At 45.6% G+C, this 20,103-nt stretch overlaps 1 protein-coding gene across 3 annotated transcripts in view; it reads right to left on the bottom strand.

Moving 5' to 3' along the window:
- Positions 1–20,103, bottom strand: part of kdm6a (lysine (K)-specific demethylase 6A) — a 37,351-nt gene that overhangs the window by 16,606 nt on the left and 642 nt on the right. For 2 of the 3 annotated variants that reach the window (XM_034562537.1, XM_034562539.1), the window contains exons 2-8: positions 20,016–20,079; positions 16,365–16,473; positions 15,799–15,848; positions 12,876–12,934; positions 7,798–7,918; positions 4,922–4,976; positions 4,471–4,505 (exon numbers count right to left, since the gene is read on the bottom strand). In XM_034562537.1, the coding sequence (XP_034418428.1) occupies positions 4,471–4,505; positions 4,922–4,976; positions 7,798–7,918; positions 12,876–12,934; positions 15,799–15,848; positions 16,365–16,473; positions 20,016–20,079 (493 nt within the window). Of the gene's footprint in view, positions 1–4,470; positions 4,506–4,921; positions 4,977–7,797; positions 7,919–11,728; positions 11,969–12,875; positions 12,935–15,798; positions 15,849–16,364; positions 16,474–20,015; positions 20,080–20,103 lie in introns of those variants that run through there. The other variant, XM_034562540.1, reaches the window with a different exon arrangement.

The raw sequence follows: 20,103 nt of genomic DNA, 5'->3' as shown, positions 1-20,103 counted from the left end.
GCATTTACTACATTTACTTCCATTATCTCGTATTCATACAATATTAGTAACTAATAAAAGAGATGTGTCAATTGAACGGTTACATTTCTCAACATATTCCCCAGCATTGCCAAGAGAACCATGTTTTGAATCCTTTGACATCGAAAGCTGACCGTATTCAGAAATCCATCCATCCATCCATTATCACCCGCTTATCCGGGGTCGGGTCCCTCTCACCCGCAACACTTTCCAGCTCATTCTGGGGGATCCCGAGGCGTTCCAAGGCCAGCCGGGAGATATAATCCCTCCAGCGTGTCCTCGGTCTTCCCCGGGGCCTCCTACCAGTTGGACGTGCCCGGAAAACCTCTAATGGGAGGCGTCCAGGAGGCATCCTGACTAGATGCCCGAACCACCTCAGCTGACTCCTTTCGACACGAAGGAGCAGCGACTCGACTCCAAGCTCCCCCCTGATGTCCGAGCTCCTTACCCTATCTCTAAGGCTGAGCCCGGCCACCCTACGGAGGAAGCTCATTTCGGCCGCTTGTATCCGAGATCTCGTTCTTTCGGTCACGACCCAGAGTTCATGACCATAGGTGAGGGTTGGAACGTAGACCGACCAGTAAATGGAGAGCTTTGCCTTCCGGCTCAGCTCCCTCTTCACCAAGACGGACCGGTACAGCGCCTGTTTTACTGCTGCAGCCGCACCGATCCGCCTGTCGTTCTCCCCGCTCCACCTTACCCTCACTCGTGAACAAGACCCCGAGATACTTGAACTCCTTCGCTTGGGGTAGGCAGTTTGCCCCCACCTGGAGGGAGCAATCCGCCGGTTTCCGGCAGAGCACCATGGCCTCAGATTTGGAGGTGCTAACTCTCATCCCTGCCGCTTCGCACTCGGCTGCAAAACGCCCCAGTGAATGCTGGAGGTCACGGTCCGAGGAGGCAAACAGGACCACATCATCCGCAAACAGCAGAGAGGCGATCCCGAGACTCCCGAACCGGATCCTCGCCGCCCCCTGGCTGCGCCTAGATATCCTGTCCGTGAAGGTCACGAACAGGACCGGTGATAAAGGGCAGCCCTGGCGGAGGCCAACACCCACCGGGAACGTGTCTGACTTACTACAGAGGAGACAAACACAGCTCCTAATGCAGGCGTACAGAGACCGGATGGCCCATACTCCCGCAGCACCCCCCACAAAAAACCCAGAGGGACCCGGTCGAAAGCCTTCTCCAGGTCTACAAAGCACATGTAAACTGGTTGGGCAAACTCCCAGGACCCCTCCAGTAATCTTGCGAGGGTAAAGAGCTGGTCCACTGTTCCACGACCGGGACGGAATCCGCACTGTTCGTCTTGAATCTGAGGTTCGACAAGCGGTTGGAGCCTCCTCTCCAGCACCCTGGCATAAGCTTTTCCCGGGAGGCTGAGCAGTGTGATACCACGATAGTTCGAGCACACTCTCCGGTCCCCCTTCTTGAAGATGGGAACCACCACCCCGGTCTGCCAGTCCATGGGCACTGTTCCCGACCCCCATGCAACACTGAAAAGGCGTGTCAACCAAGACAGCCCAATAATGTCCAGCGCTTTCAGCATCTCAGGGCGGATCTCATCCACCCCTGGCGCCTTGCCACCAAGGAGCTTTTTGACTACCTTAGCGACCTCTGCCAGGGATATGGGTGAATCCACCCCAAAGTCTTCTGGCGCTGCCCCCTCTCCGGGGGACATGTTGGCCGGGTTTAGGAGTTCCTCAAAGTGCTCTTTCCACCGCCCGACGATGTCCCCCGTCCGGGTCAGCAGTTCCCCCCCCCCCCCCCCTGCTGAGAACAGCCTGGGGTAGACCCTGCTTTCCCTTCCTGAGCCGTCGGATGGTTTGCCAGAACTTCCTTGAGGCCAACCGAAAGTCCTTCTCCATGGCCTCCCCGAACTCCTCCCATGCCCGAGTTTTAGCCTCCGCGACCATCGCCACTGCAGCCCTTCTGGCCCGCCGGTACCCGTCAGCTGCTTCAGGAGACCCCTGGGCCAGCCAGGCCCCGAAAGGCCTCCTTCTTCAGTTTGACGGCTTCCCTCACCCCCGGTGTCCACCACCGGGTTCTCAGGTTGCCGCCACGACAGGCACCGATGACCTTCCGGCCACAGCCCCGAGCAGCCGCGTCCACAATAGAGGCTTTGAACAAGGTCCACTCGGATTCCATGTCCCCAGCCTCCCTCGGGATTTGTGAGAAGTTCTTCCGGAGGTGGGAGTTGAAGACCTCCCGGACAGGATCTTCTGCCAGACGTTCCCAGTTCACCCTCACTACACGTTTGGGCTTGCCAGGTCTTTCTAGCCGAGTCCCCCGCCATCTGATCCAACTCACCACCAGGTGGTGATCAGTTGACAGCTCTGCTCCTCTCTTCGCCCGAGTGTCCAAGACATACGGCCGCAGATCAGATGATACGATTACAAAGTCGATCATTGATCTCCGGCCTAAGGTGTTCTGGTACCAGGTACACTTATGAGCCACCTTATGTTCGAACATGGTGTTCGTTATGGACAAACTGTGGCTAGCACAGAAGTCCAACAACAAAACACCATTCGGGTTTAGATCGGGCAAGCCGTTCCTCCCAATCACGCCCCGCCAGGTTTCTCTGTCATTGCCCACGTGAGCGTTGAAGTCTCCCCGGGGGAACTATGGAGTCGGCAGGCGGCGCCCTTTCCAGGACCCCTCCCACCGACTCCCAGAAGGCCGGATACTCCAAAATGCTGTTCGGTGCATAAGCACAAACAGTCAGAGCCTTACTCCCCGCAACCCGTAGGCGCAGGGAGGCGACCCTCTCGTTCCCCGGGGAAAACTCCAACACAGCGGCGCTCAGCCGGGGGCTCGTGAGTATCCCCACTCCCGCCCGGCGCCTCTCACCCTGGGCAACTCCAGAAAAGGACAAAGTCCAACCCTTCTCCAGGAGCTTAGTTCCAGAGCCCATGCTGTGCGTGGAGGTGAGTCCAATTATATCTAGCTGGTACCGCTCCACCTCCTGCACCAGCTCCGGCTCTTTCCCCGCTAGTGAGGTGACGTTCCACGTCCCTAGAGCTAGTCTATGCCGCCAGCGATCGGCCCGCCCAGGTCTCCCGCCTGGCCCGCCGCCCGGTCTACATAGCACCAGACCCCGATAATTCTCCCTGCGGGTGGTGGGTCCACAGGGTGACTGCTGCTCCATGATGTTTTTTCGGGCTGAGCCCGACCGGGCCCCATGGGCGAAAGCCCGGCCACCAGACGCTCGCCGACGAGCTCCCCTCCTGGGTCTGGCTCCGGGAGGGTGCCCCGGTTTCCCTTGTCCGGGCAAGGTAGCTTCAGTCCGTGGGCTGCTTATCATCAGGGTTTATTGAAGAAAATATTATATTCAGAAATAAATATAGTAATATAGACTTCTCGTCAACCAAATCCTCTCGTTACGGGCAAAATGTTGAGATGGAATGTTGCATCTCGGGAACACAATGTGCAACGTAGCGCCAAAACACTGGTTGTCGGCAATACAAGTTGCCATCTACTTTTGTGATTTGTGTCGCCTTTCAGAGTCGGTCGGACGGGGGGAAAAGCCAGCGGGGTGTCGGTTGGATTGTAGTCGTAGCTCCGCCACCCTCATCGATACGCCACTAGTATTTAGTTTAGTGTAGAATATAAACAAGACGCATGCGTTTCATGTCTGTTGCGTTAAGGGGTAAGTAACGGACAGCCCAGAGTTACAGAATCGTTACAGGCGATCAATAACGTTGACAATTGACTTCTAAACTTCGACTTAGAGTTGTCTGCACCGAGACAATTTTTTTAAGAGAGAATAGCAATGCATCCAAGAATCGATTTCCACCCCACATCTATATGCAATTAGCATTTTGTGTGTCTGTCTTTTAAATGTAGCATTGAATATGTATTTACAGCCAGTCACAATAAAATAGTTTCCATTGGTCAAACATCTGTGGCAACTTGTTGGCTGAACGCCACCTGTAAACTTCACCCATACACAAGCTTTTCATTTGAACACCCATGAGAAGGCAATTAATAACCTTCCCCTTCCTCGTGTACAATTTAAACTTTACATCAACTCAAAGAAAGATGACAGATCAGAGTGTACCAACTCGAAAGGCTCATCTTTATGAAACAAAGAGACAGTGGAGCAACAGCTAATGCGTGCGAGAGCATGTCCATATGTCAAGGCAAGATAAAGTACTGCTAATAATAGGCAACTTCTTTTTAACCACCATTTAACCACAGGACAGTGGCCGTTTTGAAGATCTAAGAGAAAAACACTATTTTGCTCCAAAGCATTAATAACAAAATAGATCTGATAAGCCTCGTCAGGCTCCGAGAGCAAAAAGAAGTCACAGACTTTGAGAGAAAAAATAGAAACCATGCTTGCTTTAACCTCCAGAGCTGCCTGTGCAACAGTTTGTTCAACAACGTAAGATACGAATTCACACTGCACAAATGTAAAAATAAAGAAAAAAGAAATTGTACATTTCTTACCTGGATCTCATATAAATGAGCGATGTGGAATTGAACTGTGAAGGATAAGCAGAGAAAGGAAGCGTTAAGGGTTTGTGATCAACAATATTACAAAGTCCCCCCGTGGACCTCGGTGGGTACAGATTGCAAACAGTATGGAGCACAGATGGGAGGGGGAGTAGGACAGTTTCCCCAGAGCGTACATGTAATCTGAAATCACAGTGTGTATGTGCATGCACTTCCATATCTTCCTCCATGTGCTGTCTCCTAGGCAACCCCAGTCTTGGGCAGAGTCAGCAGGGAAACGGCATCAGAGAGGGAAAGAAATTGCTCCGTAGAAATATTCCTGTGTCGTTTCAATATGTGGCATCTAGCTCCGACAGGCTGGTACATCAAATCTAATATTGCATTATACGGCAGTGTATGGCTGGTTTCCATGTGACCCTTTGGTAATTATAACAATAGTACTTACTTTCAGCTTTGGACAAAGTGCAGAGATTGGAGTCGATCAAAGCCAGCTGAAAATGCTGCGGACAGAGGCGGGGGGGGGGGGGATTTTATTAATATAACCTTTTAAGCAATCAACTGTCTGCCTTCATGTTGTACTTCTACAAAAAGTGATAGCAGAATAGAAAAATAAACATCCCTTAATTTATACTAGCAATGACGGTTGGTAGAGAAATCAGACATTCTTAATCTCCTTCATCAAATCTGCTAACGATCCACAACAAACCATGGATGAACCCTGTTGACCGTAACATGAGAGCACAGCGATAGCTGGAGGGCTGAGTCTCAGTGACTCCTGTCTCGGGGTCACTCATCTTCCCTCCTTCCTCGTGTGCAACCGGACGACACCGTCCTCAATAGAAGACACTGACGTCCAGTCGTTACACTGGCATCCTGCCCCCGTCATGTGAACTACAGACGGTGTTGCCGGGTAAGACAGATGTCTGCAGAAGCTAAGCCTGTGCTGCCAAGGCGTGGCATGCTACAAGGCAATATCTCCATCCAGAGTCATTGAACAGATATCCCACGAGTAGATCACACACTTACAGAGGCAACAGTATTTTTTCTTCTTCCAGCTTTCTCCTGACCCCCTTTAGGGTTGCCATACAACTCTATCACTTCCCTCGTGTGTTGACATGTTGCTACGCCAACCAGTGTTCTGACCTTATGTTTCATTGTAGTGCATCAGAAATGTGCAGAGCAGATTTAGATACACCTACAAGCAGTTACAAATTAAAATTAAATATTAGAGTGGGGAAATATCAAATTCCAAGCGAGGTGTCGGATCCTGTGAATCTGTAAAGAGAGTACTCGGACACCCATAGGTGGCTTCAAGGTGACAGGTGCTGTTGCTAAAAGCTGCACCGTGAAACCAATGCAGCCACACGCAGATTCATGCATTTAAAAAAAAAAAAAAGGCACCAGATGTGTTTCTTAACTGGGTCAGCTTCTAGTGCCTCCTGAAGCAGGAACTGCACACAAGAATCTAGCACACAGTTTGAGAACAGACTGTTCTGCTGGTGCTGTCGTACTCCACTGGTCAGCTGGAGAGGGTTTCTTACGGGGTTTAAAAAAAAAAAAGACCTGTATAGCTAAATGTCAATATCTGCAATGCATGCTGAGGCAAAAGAGCTGCGCACACACACACACACACAAATGCGTTACCTAGATCGCTGGCACACCATACTCCTCCTGGAACCCCACTGCATCCTCCAGTAGATCTCTCCTATCCTTCCCTTCCACACTTGCTCTGCCACCAGGCAGTTAATGCAGCAGGATTGTCAGCTTGGCATTCCACCTCCCTCCCCATGTCTCGCCTTTCTCACTCTCTCTCTCCCCGTCTCTCTGCTATCCTTCTTTCTTCCCCCCCCCCCCTTCTATCCTGGTGTCACTGATTACTATTCAGCAGACAGCTGCAGTGGAGAGTGCAGAGAGATGACACACAATACCTCAAAGCTGGAACAGGCAGCACGCACCACCTCTGTCTCCCCCTCCCTCCCTCTGTCTCACCTCCTTTCGCAGCTCTTCTCTATGGCTGCATGGCTCTACGGAGACCGCCAACTCATCACCGTACCAATATGCAGCGCACAAGCGCTCTGGTGCCAATTTCATTTCCTCTTCCACTTAAGGCTAAATTTGCAGCCACTAGTAGCCTGAAGTTGTCTGTGTTTTTCGTAGTTAAAAAAGCAGTTTGGTGCGATTACAAGCAAAACTGCAGTGGCTGGTTCCTAATTAGATTACAGTGTATTCTCAGAAACTGCCAGCATCTTTCCATCACTTCAATGCCTCTCAATCTCTTCCTCTATCCAATGTGGTCCAAAGGAAAAAGGGGAGCGAAAGCACCACGAAACATGCATCCTTCACAGAAATCTTGACGTTTCTTTTATCCCCGACATTCGTCATCTGTAGCAAACTGTCTCTGCCGACAATTTCCTGTCCCCCCCCCCCCCCCCTTCCATTTCCCTTCTCACATTTCTCCCTCTTCTACATTCATTCAATCTCTGATCCTCTAAAACGTGCACCCACCCCTCCCTGTAGGTATATTGAGCAGTCATGTGTGCAGTGTGTTTTCACGTGTGTGTGTTGCTGGCAACGAGCCAGGACCAAGCGGGAGGGACACGTCCAAGACAGAATGAGGACGTGCAGCACGTGCAGCATGTTTAGCTCAATACTGTACCAGCTCCAGCATCAACACGCACACACACACAAACACGTATTGTTTGTATTCAATAATGATATTACATACTACTTTAATTCAGTAACAGAAGTCGAGAATCAACCATTCAACATTTAGCATACGAGTTTAAAACAAAAACAAACAATGCTCTTTGAGGCTCAATTATATGCTAATGCCTTCAAAAGCCAAAACTACTGTGACAGAATATCTGGAGTAGCACAACGTCCAGGATCTGATAGTCTGTCTCCAAAGGTAACCGGCACTCTCAGACAACAATAGATCCATAGGATCCTTCAGAAAGCCCTTTCGTCACTGCCTGGACATCTATGGCTCAGAGGTGTCAGGAGATAGGCTCGTAGACGGGTTTAGCTCAGACAGACGGGACAGATGATCCACCAGCCTTTGTTAATCCGAGGACTAGGGAGGTCAAGTCTGTTTCGGCAGGAAGGAGGCTTCTATGAAGTATACAATACAGACTGGCATAAATGGAAAATGATTCCACTGGGTTAACCTGGAATCACTGCATGAAAAAAGCAGTGTGAAAGCTCGTGAAAAAACAACGACCGTACTATAAGTTTCTGCTTGACCAGACCTGGACCAAAATAATCATCAAGATTTCCATTGCGTCTATTACACAATCTGAGAATATGTCCAACCGGGTTTACCTTTAAGCTTGACTCGTAGTCCGTGTTGCCTTTAAACATGAGTCCCAGTCTCAGGTGAATCTCTTTAGCTCTTGAGAAGCCGGGGTCGATGTAAAGCACCTCTTGGAACGCCTTGATTGCCCTGGGGATAAAAAAACAAAACACAGAAAAAAGTGTGTTTCATGAAAATAGACATTAATACTGAAGTAGGACTAACCCAGACAATCATGGAGCAAAATGAAAAGACAAATCCAATCAGAGTTGTGATTCGGCTCACGGAGACGCTAGCACATAAACAGATATTAAAATCACACCCAAAATGTATTTGCGTACGAGACAAATGGACCAATGGGGGCCTATTGATGCCTGCAGACAGTATTTAAAGTTCAAGTAGGTAGATCAACCAAATAAGATAAGCGTTTGATTCCCTTGCTGTAGACACGAGGTGATTCAGACAGTCCCAGTTGCTTACTTCTCGGGTAAAGTTTACTTTTTTGTTATTATACAACATTAATACCACAAACTATTAATAGGGAAATGCAATAGTTTTTGCTCAGGAGCCTTTGAACCCATTTAGGCCTGATATCAACATGTGAATCTGTATCTGGATGCTTTGTATGCATGATAATATCTGGGAATTTGCATTACACCTGGTAATTGTTGTCGTTATTTTAATTTGGCTTGCCTGTTTAGACTAAATGCAAATTCGGAAGGTGGAGCTGGTACATGAACCAACAACCATGGTCCCCAGGTGAATGGTTCAACTTGTCTTTTTACTAAATCGACAGTCCACAATTACGGAATACATGGAACCTGACATGTTAGTGGATAACTGCGATGATGTGCTTAAAAATCTACGGACGAAAATAGAAAACTGAAGACACATGTCCAAAACCTGGATTTAGAGCAGATTTTATTTCATGATCGACTTTGCACTTGAGCTAATTTTAGCTTCCCAGTCTGAATGAACAATTACTTCACAGTCCCGAATCCCTGCAAGTCTTGATTTCAGGGCGTTTTTCGGTGCTAGGCTTATAAGAGTGCTATGATGTGCTTAAAAGTTTAACTGGAAGATTCCCCTAACGACCAGCTGTCATTAGAGATGGTCAACACGATGTGAACCATCAGCTCGATCGCTAGGAAGTAGCTTTATGACTGCATCACTTATTTGAACTGAAAGGTAGTCAACAGCAAACAAACAGAGCAATACCTAGTCAAGAGTTTGTGGATGACCTCTGTTAATATTGTCTGCAAAAATCCAGTCACCCGATAATTACAGCCTGTTAAAAAAAACTGTTAAGTCTGTTATAGTGCCCCAGTGACATTTGGTGAAGCAAGTATTGCGTCCACATTTCAGCAAGGGACTTAAATTTTGTAATTCATTGGCCAAAATAAATGATCCAGTGTCTGCAAAGTACACCTAGTCTGTGGCCGCATGGCTGGCTTCAAAAGTTAAGTATACGGTTGGTAAGAGCTGAAATGCTGAAAGGGCTGCAGTAAACTCTCTTCTCCTCTAAAGGGGGTTTATTAAAACAAACGCACATTTTCAATTGAACCCACTCACTGTGTAGCTATGACAACAATAGAAGATGCATGTCAGCATGAAGCCTTTTTCCTGTAATGTGGCAGCGCGCACACACACACACAGAGAGAGAACTCATTGCCCCCATTCCCATCTCCCTGCGCCGTTTATCTGGTCCTCTCTCTCTCTCTCTCTCTCTCTCTCTCTCTCTCTCTCTCTCTCTCTCTCTCTCTCTCTCTCTCTCTCTCTCTCTCTCTCTCTCTCTCTCTCTCTCTCTCTCTCTCTCTCTCTCTCTCTCCCTCCCTCCCTCCCTCCCTCTCTCTCCCTCTCTCCCTCTCTCTCTCCCTCTCTCCCTCTCCCTCTCCTTCTCTCTCTCCCTCTCTCTCCCTCTCTCTCTCTCCCTCTCTCTCTCTCTCCCTCTCTCTCCCTCTCCCTCTCCCTCTCCCTCTCTCTCCCTCTCTCTCTCTCTCCCTCTCTCTCTCTCCCTCTCTCTCTCTCTCCCTCTCTCTCTCTCCCTCTCTCTCTCTCTCTCCCTCTCTCCCTCTCTCTCTCTCTCTCCCCCTCCCTGGCCGAATCAAACGGGAATGCTTCGAGAGCACAGATCTTCTACAGAACGGGTTAACTCCAGCCAAACGGTGAACGAAGAACGCCTCTCTCCTTTAGAAAAGGGCACCTGACGGCAAAACAACTGCACACTTCAAACAGGCCAGGCAAGAAACGGCAATTGGCTCCATTTGAGATCTTCATGTGCTACATTCACATTTGCAGGTGACATTGTCTTGCAGCGTCACTTGTTTTGGATGAATTTTATTACTGTCACGAGCTCCTGTGGACAGCGTTTCTCCGGGTGAGCGCCACTTCAGTGAAGTAACATGCACCATTTGACAGCTCAGCATTCCTTTTGGGCCTCGGCCTCAGGGTGACGTAATCCCTCCTCGTGAACCCAACTTGACACGCTCCCCTTCCCCCCACTAATACATTCCACAGGCTTCCGTGATGGCGACATACAAACTTGGCAAGGCAACAACACAAGAGGCCTTCAAGGTCACGGATGAGGTAGCGGGGCGGCAGCAGGACAAACTGAGGGGAAAGGTCACCGCGAGCCGGAAGAGGCAAGGGAGGTTTCAGAACCGGGGGTGGGGGGGGTTCGGTTCGGAAACAGGGCGGGCATGTTCTACACCTGCCACTGCTGGAGCAAACAGCTCAAAGTTGAGTTTAGCCGGCACGTGCGCCAGAAAATGATGTAATCATTTGGTAAATGCCACGTGATCCAAGCTAAAAATCTACATTTGAGTAAATATTTTGACAGCCAAATCAAATTTTCAGGATACTCTATAATAATGCATGTAATAAATGACTCCTTTCGTAACAGGGGTCTTCGAATACGAGATATACAACTTTACTGTTAATTACAATTCGTCTTCAACATTGTGGAGGTTGTTTATGGCGTTTCGCAAGTTACACTTGTTGTCTTCTTGCTTCTTCGCAGTATATTTAGTTTGTACGCCCTCTGGCGCTTCAGAAAATAATGCAACCGACAGCGGCGTGAGCATTAACGCCTTTGTGCGAGATCCTAGCTGGCCAAGCGACTACCACAAACAAAGCCTGACACAGGAATGAAATGGTAAACGTGCCCTAAAATGTGCAGACTGCACCCAATCCCGAGCTGTATAATGTCTCCAAAAGTACAATTTCCTCTCTAATCAATGTCGTCAGCCAGAAGTATACACACAAAAACACGTGGGGTTAAGTAGTAAACCAAGTAAACAAAGTAAAATGTCCACTTATTAAGCAGCTGGATTTCAAAAAGCATTTTGCGTGTCCGGCTGTGCAGAGGTAGAAGACTGAAATGTTGACGGCTCACTTCATGAAAGCGCAATGTAATTAGAAGAAAAAAACATTGTGTTGCTCATCAAACCAAGTCTAGCTTTTAGTGGTAGTAGGAAAGAAGAAGAAGAAGAAAAGGACGTTAGTAAAGCTGTCAAAAGGCAGTAATGCTCTGGTCCCTATGGGGCAAAGAGATGGGGCTCACTGCACATGATGTGGTACCAAAATGACCCCTCTAAATCTGTATGATTAAAAGAACACGTCCCCTCAGGAAACTCAGCCCCAGTGGGTAAAGCTTTCACCTGGGCTTCTACCGAGCAGACCGATGTGGCATGGACAAAATTAGAACGACAACCACGTTTAAATGAAGGCCATGATTTTAAATCATAAAAGACTCGGCTAAGAAAACAGACCAAAGAAATGTTCTGTTTTGGTTAGCTTATCAAAGTAGAAAGAAAAAATATCGTGCTCAACAAGCACAAGGCAGACAGTAAATGCCGGGGCAGCAACTCCAGTTTGACATACTGGAGAGACGTCTCTTCCATCACTAGTACTTTGGCTGCGGGGTTAATTTGAGGACACTTCACTACGCGCGCCGCTTACCATACAATCAGTAGTCGCCGTGTTTTGATGAGAGCTGTCACACAAACGGATCTCCCTGCTGCCGTTTTGCAACCAGTTCTCAGCGCGATGGATGTCTCAGCTCCTCACTTCTTGGTAAAACAACAGCAACCCCAGAGCACGCCATGGGGGACCACCAATAATATGAACAAATAGTAGGAAACGCTCAACGACCCTGTATCTCTCCTAACAAGTCATAAAGATAGTCAAAAATAGTCAAGACTGTTTGAGCATATAACCAGCAAATCAGTCACGACGATGTTAAACGAGAGCCGAGAGAGCGACGCTCCGAGTCATATTGCAACTGCTGCACAGGAATTGTCCTCCAGATAAATATAATGTCATCTTATCTTCATGACAACACATTCCCTAATGCCTTTTCCTGCTCATCAACTCGGCAAATGAAAGCAGCCTTCAGCCTGGAAAGAAGTCTCACATGACCACAAACTATTTAGCTTGAAGGTCCTAGCTCTCCTTGTGGATATTTAGTTTGTGTTGCTGTTCGTACTTACAGGGTTCTAATTAGGCATGTAAATGAGATCCTCATCTTCAATTCTGTCTTGACACGCAACACAAAGAGCCGACGGAATTCAATAACAGAGATGTTTCAAGGGTCAAACTGAAACGGGACTCATGTTCCATGAACAGGACGGGAAGCCATAAAGTTTTCCCTGAATTTGAATACGAGTGAATACAAATGTAATCTTTGAATTATGTTTAACCTAGCAGACTGCCGGGGGAACCAGTTCGCTAGTTAACAATACGTCCAAGAAAGGTACTGGGTTCTTACATTAAAAGCATGCACAGCTGGCATCTTCACCGTTAGAAACAGCCGTTGATGGCCGGTAAAAAGCTGACATTTCATCTGACTGCTAGTTCAGACACAATGGATTAATTGTGCATGTGTAAACCAGAGAAATAAACAAATATAATATGTATATCACATATGCAACTACGAGAGCTGTGGAGGAATTTCAACGTTTAGGAAGCAAGGCTTGCAGTCACCCCACCTCCCCCCGTTTACAGTATTTGTGCAGACTAAACCTTTGATTGACCATTACCAAAGACAATAATCATCGTAGAACTGGCAGACGCCATGCATGCAATGTAGTTCATTAAAGGCACTTACCACTGAAATGCGTTGTAATGGAAGTAAACCATGCCAAGGCCATATAAAAAGGCAGCATTCTGGGAAAAAGAAAGTGTTGGAAAGTTGTTACAAACAGAAGTATAAAACCTCTTCAGCACATTGTAATGATTATTGTTCACAACTTGATATGGAGCTAAAAGCTAGCAGTTGGTAAACGTGATGGTGTCGTGGCATATTCCTATATTAAAGAGTGTATGTTCATTACATACATCTGCACCAATTAAGAGCTGCACACAGAATTACATATTCATTCATTTGTTTTGCTTGATAACCTCTACAATACTGTATGTATACAAAGTTTTAAATTCATGCAAGAAACCATTTTCTAGTAGAAGAAGCCATTCAAGACACAACCTGCTAACTCAATGCTAGTGAACCGATTTGAGAATTCAACTATTGGCATATGCAGTACAGGTGAATTTGTTTCCCTCTTTGCAAGCCACATAAACAAATGTTTGAACCAATCAAGCTGAAAGGAGTGGGCAGTACTGAGCAACATACGTCAAGGTATTGATGAACATGATAGCATAACTACAAAGACATAATGGACTGATCAATGTCACCAGAATTACATTATACCCTGTTGAAGATCAACAATTAGCTAAGACATCTTAATCAGTTAATCAATACAAAATGAGAATTGTCTTTTTCTCATTTTTTTGCAAACAAGTGATCATTTGAGTCAGCATCCGCTGTTACTATGTCACACACTATGTGGTGTGTCGCAGATGGGCAGTTCAATTGGATTTTCCTTTCTTTTTTAAGTTTCTATAAACAGTAGAATTTAATTCAAGTGAACAACCAGATAACGGGCATAAAACATCAAGCAAAGATTAGAGTCGGGAGAGAGACTCAGCCAGTGAGAAACACCAACACACCGAGTCTAAATTAATGCCTTGTCCATTATCAACATAATGATGTTGACACATCTTTCCTGTCCTTAAAGTATCCCTCTTCCATTTAGACCGTTATTTGGTTAACCGCCCCAGTCCTGGACAATAAAAGCCCTGTGTTTTTTTCTACATCACTACTGCTACCAAGAGAAGTAAACTGCAGCGCACCATTATCGAGCAGAGCGTCTGACCTCACACCCTCACTTCAATGTGGCAATCTGGAACTCCGAGCACCCCAAAGCTGTCAGGTCCGAACGCAATGCAACCCTCAGCCCCTGCCGTTTAACGGTTATCCAAACACTGAAGCATCAAACCAAAATGGGCCTATTCAACCACAGAAAGAGCGCAAAGGCTGACCGCCATTCTATCACAGCTGATTGGACAATTTAACTCCAGGCCATGAGCAGGAACTGTAGGCAATCTAAACAGAGGCAAATATTTCTGCAAAAGAAATCTAAAACGTCGTCACATCCACAGTATACAATATCATCCTCATAAACCCATTGGAATGACACAAACTCAACTATTAGAGAAATTAAAGACTAATACTCTAATGTACACCCATACAAGGGTTTCCAGTTATTCTGAGTGATTAGACCTCTGCTCAGGTTGGGCCAGAGCTTTGATGGGAATGTATTAGATCACAAATCACCATCTACCAATAGGAATGATAAAAGGTGCAATGTGTTCCGACCCAACAGGTTCAAAGCTAACAGGAAGAAGTCACTCGATTAATCTCAGCCAGATTAACTGGGAACCTGTATGGCTGTACTGGATACTGTGGAGTGGTAAAAACCGTTGGAGCCCATGAAGGATCACATGGGATCTGAACTACTTTAGCATTCCCTTTAGGTTGTGCATTTGATCCATAGGCCAGTTTGAGGAAACTCTCTGCAGAAGGATGATACAACACTTTACATTACACATCGAATGCTCTTTTCAAAAAAGGCGGCGCTCCGGTAGTGCTCGGTGCCTCGGTCACTGGCTGTGAGCACATCTGCAGCCGCTCTGTCTGGTTGGAGTGACTTTGGATTTGGTTGTTGCTTGGACCACGGCTGCAGTGGTGGTTGAATATACGGTGCTACGCATGTGGCTACGGTGTCTGTACTGAGTTTACACTCAGCATTGGCCATGGAAGCATAAACTGCAGTAGTTCAGCAATAACAGCAGTTTCAATACAACGCTCAGCTAGCCAAACCCAAAGCACCGCCAATGGCTGCAGCAACAATTAAACAGTTTGTCTCAATAATGCAACCAGCAGTCGGCGAGAGAGCTGGGCTACCTAACAACCTAGCTTTTTTTCTTCTATGACTTAATACTATATCATAATACAGATTAGCCTTCCCCAATGGATCAAAGGGAATGCAAAGGTATTCAGAGGTATCCACAAACCTATTGTGGGGTACCGCAAAATAATTTATACAAAAATAATCATTTCCAGCGTGACCTTAGTAGAAACAAGTTTCAAGGCAGCAGTATTGACGTATGAACATGTAACAGCGTGCAAGAAAAACAAGTAGAGCAGTAACCACCAATGTGGTCCATTGCAGGGGTCCCAATGGCTGCTATGTAATCCATTTCACTTAATCTGCATCGGAAACAGTAGGTTACTCTGTGAGGCTCTTATTTACTGGTAACCTGAAGATTTGCATTATTCTGTATATGCCCCCTGTTACAATAGGCCACATGTGAAGCCCTAACGAAACTCTTGAGAATCTGGGGCTGTGCCCTCACTTCTCTCACATAATGTACAGGCCCTCTCCGTGGCCTCACATGCACTCAACAGTGTAACACATCCATGTGTCCTAAAGAAATCAAATACATAGAATGGGCTGACAACCAGCACAACCTTCTTGTGCGCACAGCACTTAAGCCACAGTACAGGAGTCCACTTGGTGTGCATTCCAGGTGTTGTTGCTCTTACAGGTATTAGGACAGTGATTTTTGAATGAAGACACTAACAACTCTAAAATAGTGCAGTCAGCATTGGATGTTTTATAGCAACTCACCTTCCAGTAGTCTGGCTGTGAACTGAAGTACCTCTGGTATGCAGATAATGCTGAGAAAATGGTGTGATGAATCAAAGAATGTGACACAGAAAGAGGAGAGACACACAAAAGGAGAGAATGAACAGTTAGTGACAATGTTAAATGCTTAAGATATTCAACTCGGCTACACTTGAACGCTTTCAAGCAGGAAGGTTGTCCAGACAAGCGTGCAATGTCAAATCAGAATAATCTTCTGTTAGAAGCTTTTAGCAGGATGAACCAAAGGTATAAAAACAAGAGCGGCAACGGCGCACATCAAATGACTAAACATGAAAAAATAGTTATCAATTGTTTATTCATTTGGATCCCCATTAGCTTCCAAAAAGCGGTCCCTCGTCTTCCTGGGGGTCCACATAGAAATAAACTATTTTTAAAAAATGAAGGAATTATTTTTTTTAAATCACACAATTATCAAAATTATATAAAAAGGACAGAAAATAACCAAATGATCCTGCAGATTTGAGAGACAGACAGTGGGTAAAAAAAAAATTAAATTGTCTGGAGGATTCACTCGTTGAGACTCTCACCTTTTGGATAATCCTCTAGCAGGAGGTTGAAATGGCCCAGCTGGCAGAAAATGTCAGGGTCCACTTTCCCCTCTGCTTTCAGGATGAGGGCATCGTAGCAGCTAACAGCCTAAACGAAAGAGCAATAGCAATGTAGAGTTAAAGGGGCGCAACGCAGCTGCAATGGAGGTTACAGATTTAAATGGTTAAAAGATCCTATGCATATTACACAAAAACATTTAGTTATAAAAGGGTTTATATGACCGACCGCTTAGGTTTATTAGAGGTGACGATCACACACAGCTGACGATATAATACCAAAGGGATGCATTACCAAGTCTTCTTTGCATAGAGCCAACTGAATGCCCAAACACAGACCTCGTCAGTCAGCATTTAAACAACGTCTAAACAAATGACTCTTGCTAGCCCACACGGCAGCCACTGAAGAGGAATGATGGAGTGTGTGCATCCGTGTGTCCGAGACACAAAATCATTCTGTTGAATGCAATATGTAATAATATTAAAACAAATATTCAGATGAATAAAAATAATTGGGTATTTTTGAGTTGAATAGAGCATCGCCTTCAGCATATACTATTCTTGTTCTTGTTAACGCTGTTCATCTGTACACATGACATCTATTGCTTCTGTCCATCCGGGGAGAGGGATCCTCCTCTGTTGCTCTCCTGAAGGTTTACGACAGGGATGTCGTATGTGTACAGATTGTAAAGCCCTCTGAGGCAAATTTGTAATTTGTGATTTTGGGCTATACATAATAAACTGAATTGAATTGTTAAGCCCTGACATCACTGAAACAAAATAGACACAAACTACACATTTCTAAGAATCAAATGATTCAGAAATGTACTAAAGTGTGAAGGCCTAGGGAAAAAGGACTGAGTGAAATTAAATCATTGTGCTGTGACGTACTGATTCTAGAACGGTACATTATTTTATTGCACAGTTCATTCTGAAGACACCCTGACCGTTTTGGTCCCGTTAGTAACATTAAAAATATGTTTGTGTTTGAAACATGGGAAGTGATGAACTCTGGTATCTAATAATACAAAAGAAGATGAAGATCTCTCTCTCACTCTCTCGCATATGAACCCTAAACCATTGCCACGTTCAGTTATTTGGTTATAGACGTCTGCGATGCTCATGCAAGAATTGCTTGCAGAAGCAATGATCGTGTTTCTTATATTTGCTTTTTGGTTTGAAAAAGTTGAAAGTAACATCTGATTGTTCTGAATGACACAGCATCGCCATCTCGATTAAACCATTACTGATGTTTATTTGAAGAACATGCAAATGCTCTTCGGCCATGTCAAACAGACAAACTATTGCATAATTTAACAAAAATATATTTTAACAGAGGTTTAAATAATTGTTTTTTTCCCCCAGAGATTTTGAAACGGCATATTTTCAGAACATTTATTCTGGCTTTTTTCATCATAACTTTAGACAATTTTGTAGGACATTTTTCCATCTAGTGAGCAAGAGAACATCCCTCACTGCACAGACCCATAGGTGGATATTGAGGATTTGATTTGCTAGCCAATTGGTAATCATCTCTTTTATACATTGCAAAAAAATTCAAGAATGAGCATTATTTAAGTCATTTTGAAATGGTTATCTTTACAAAAATATTCTGTACACCGCGGAACAATGTAGTTGTAAGTGACGAGATGAACCACAGTTGGGCTTGTAATAAAACATGCACGCATCATTCATCGCTGGAAAGCCTACGACATTTAATTTAATGGATAAACATCAATGTTGCATTTGATGTTATGACAAGTCTTTGCTGAAACAATCAAACTCGAATCCTTTTGCAATTTAACTCCAGCTAGAGCTTCTTGTAAGGAAAGGTATAACAAACAAATGTGCCTTTTTTCACACTTCCATGCAGCAGATAGCAACCATGCATTATTACTACACACGTCTGAAGTGCTGGCATAATGCCAAGCGTATGAATTGTGCCACAGGGGCTAGGTACAGCCTGCAGAGACTGTGTGATTCAGCAATTTAAACAATACATATACACCTATTATGAAACAAAGTATAATATTGAGATGGGACTTAAATTAGTGAATAGCCTTATGTTTAGGCTGAGTGGACTCTATCAGTTTAAACAGTACCTCATGGTGAACTAATTATCTCCCTTCCCCCCACAATTTAAAATGGAAGAGTGAGAATGTAAAGGGGAACTTCGCATCAATATTGATTTATGCCACAAAATTATTTTGTGTGCCTTATGCATGTGAATGTTTTCAAGTAGAAGAAAAACACACCATCAGATCTTATACAATGTAACGTTCTCGTACTGGGTAGGCCCGCCTGTGCTGGCCAGGTATCCAGCAGAGTATGGAGGACACTGACAGACATTTAAAAAAATATGAAAAAGGCAATAACTGAGTGCGTGGCTGTGCCTCATCAGAAAGTGCACGCTTAACAAACCAACGTTACCAGCCAGCCCCTTCCTTAAGAAGCCACATGTTGAAGCCACAGATCAAACACAAGCGGCGTAACGCTGGGAACACTGGCTGCACCAGCCGGGTGGCGTCGTGTGCACCTAGAGCGCTACACACTCGCTGAAGTTAACGGACTGGCTTCCGCTTTATAATTGGTCACCTTTGTTTCAAACACCGAACGTCTTCGTCGTGATACGGCTTTAAAAAAATAATAATAATAATAATAATGTTATTACAAATGGTGATTAGCTTAGCAACCCTGCTAGTTGGCTAGCATAACGTCCCCCCCGACCCCCCGCCATCTTGGACCAAGTATACTAGCCATTCTTTATTTGTAAACCCTAAACTACCACGACTTGTGTGTGTTTCTCCATCGTTAGTGTCAGTTGTTGGAGTGTGCAGAGTTAGCTGGGTGTGCGAGCGAGGAGGGAGGAAACCCGCCGGGCAGTTGGCCGCTACACGCTCCCAGAGCGAGCTGACGCACGACCCCAAACTCTCGAGCAGCCGTTATCGAGAACGGGACGGACGGTTCAATGGGATAACCAACTATTCCCGTCACTTTAATCTCGTTGAGTAAAGTGAGCATTTATTTAACCCTCGTCCGGGGCCCATTGTCACACTTTTTGAACGCGACATAAACAGTTGGGTGACAAGGTGTTAAAACATCCCCTCAGTTTAAGCTCGACCAACGTTATACAGCGAACAAGCAAAGTAACAACAGTCTGAACAACAACGTGCTTTCTTCCCCTCACACACACACACACACATACCTGTCTCTCCAGGCCCATTGTGTTTAAAGGACATAACCAACACGCTGCCAACGGTCGGTACAAAGCGACCGTTGGAAACGTAGCATTGTACCTATTCGCTTTTGAACCGATGACACCACCGATTTTGTTCTTCATATATCGTCCAGCAATTGTACCGTTTGTGCTACATTAATATTAATAAATCACATTAATGTACTGCAGTCGTTTTATTATGTGTGTATCATCTCATGTGTAATTATAACATCCAAAGTGAAAGGGCTTTTTTCTTCTTTTTTAAAAACGGTCAGCCGTTGGTTCAGCCTCAAAGTTGGGGAAATTGGGGCTCGTGTGTGTCGCGTGCTGGCAAGGGAGCCGTTGGGAGGTCCATAGCATTTCTTTCAGGTGGGATGCGCACTAATCGGGAGATGTGTTCCTATTCTGTGGCATACCTTTAACAGCAAGGCCTTCGTTCTGGCGCCATCTTCTTGAAGCCTATGAAATCCAAACAGTGAACTGCAAGTAGAGGACAGACAACAC

Source organism: Cyclopterus lumpus, chromosome 21, assembly GCF_009769545.1.
Source record: "Cyclopterus lumpus isolate fCycLum1 chromosome 21, fCycLum1.pri, whole genome shotgun sequence".
Lineage (NCBI taxonomy): Eukaryota > Metazoa > Chordata > Actinopteri > Perciformes > Cyclopteridae > Cyclopterus > Cyclopterus lumpus.
This window is presented reverse-complemented; position numbering and strand designations above follow the sequence as displayed.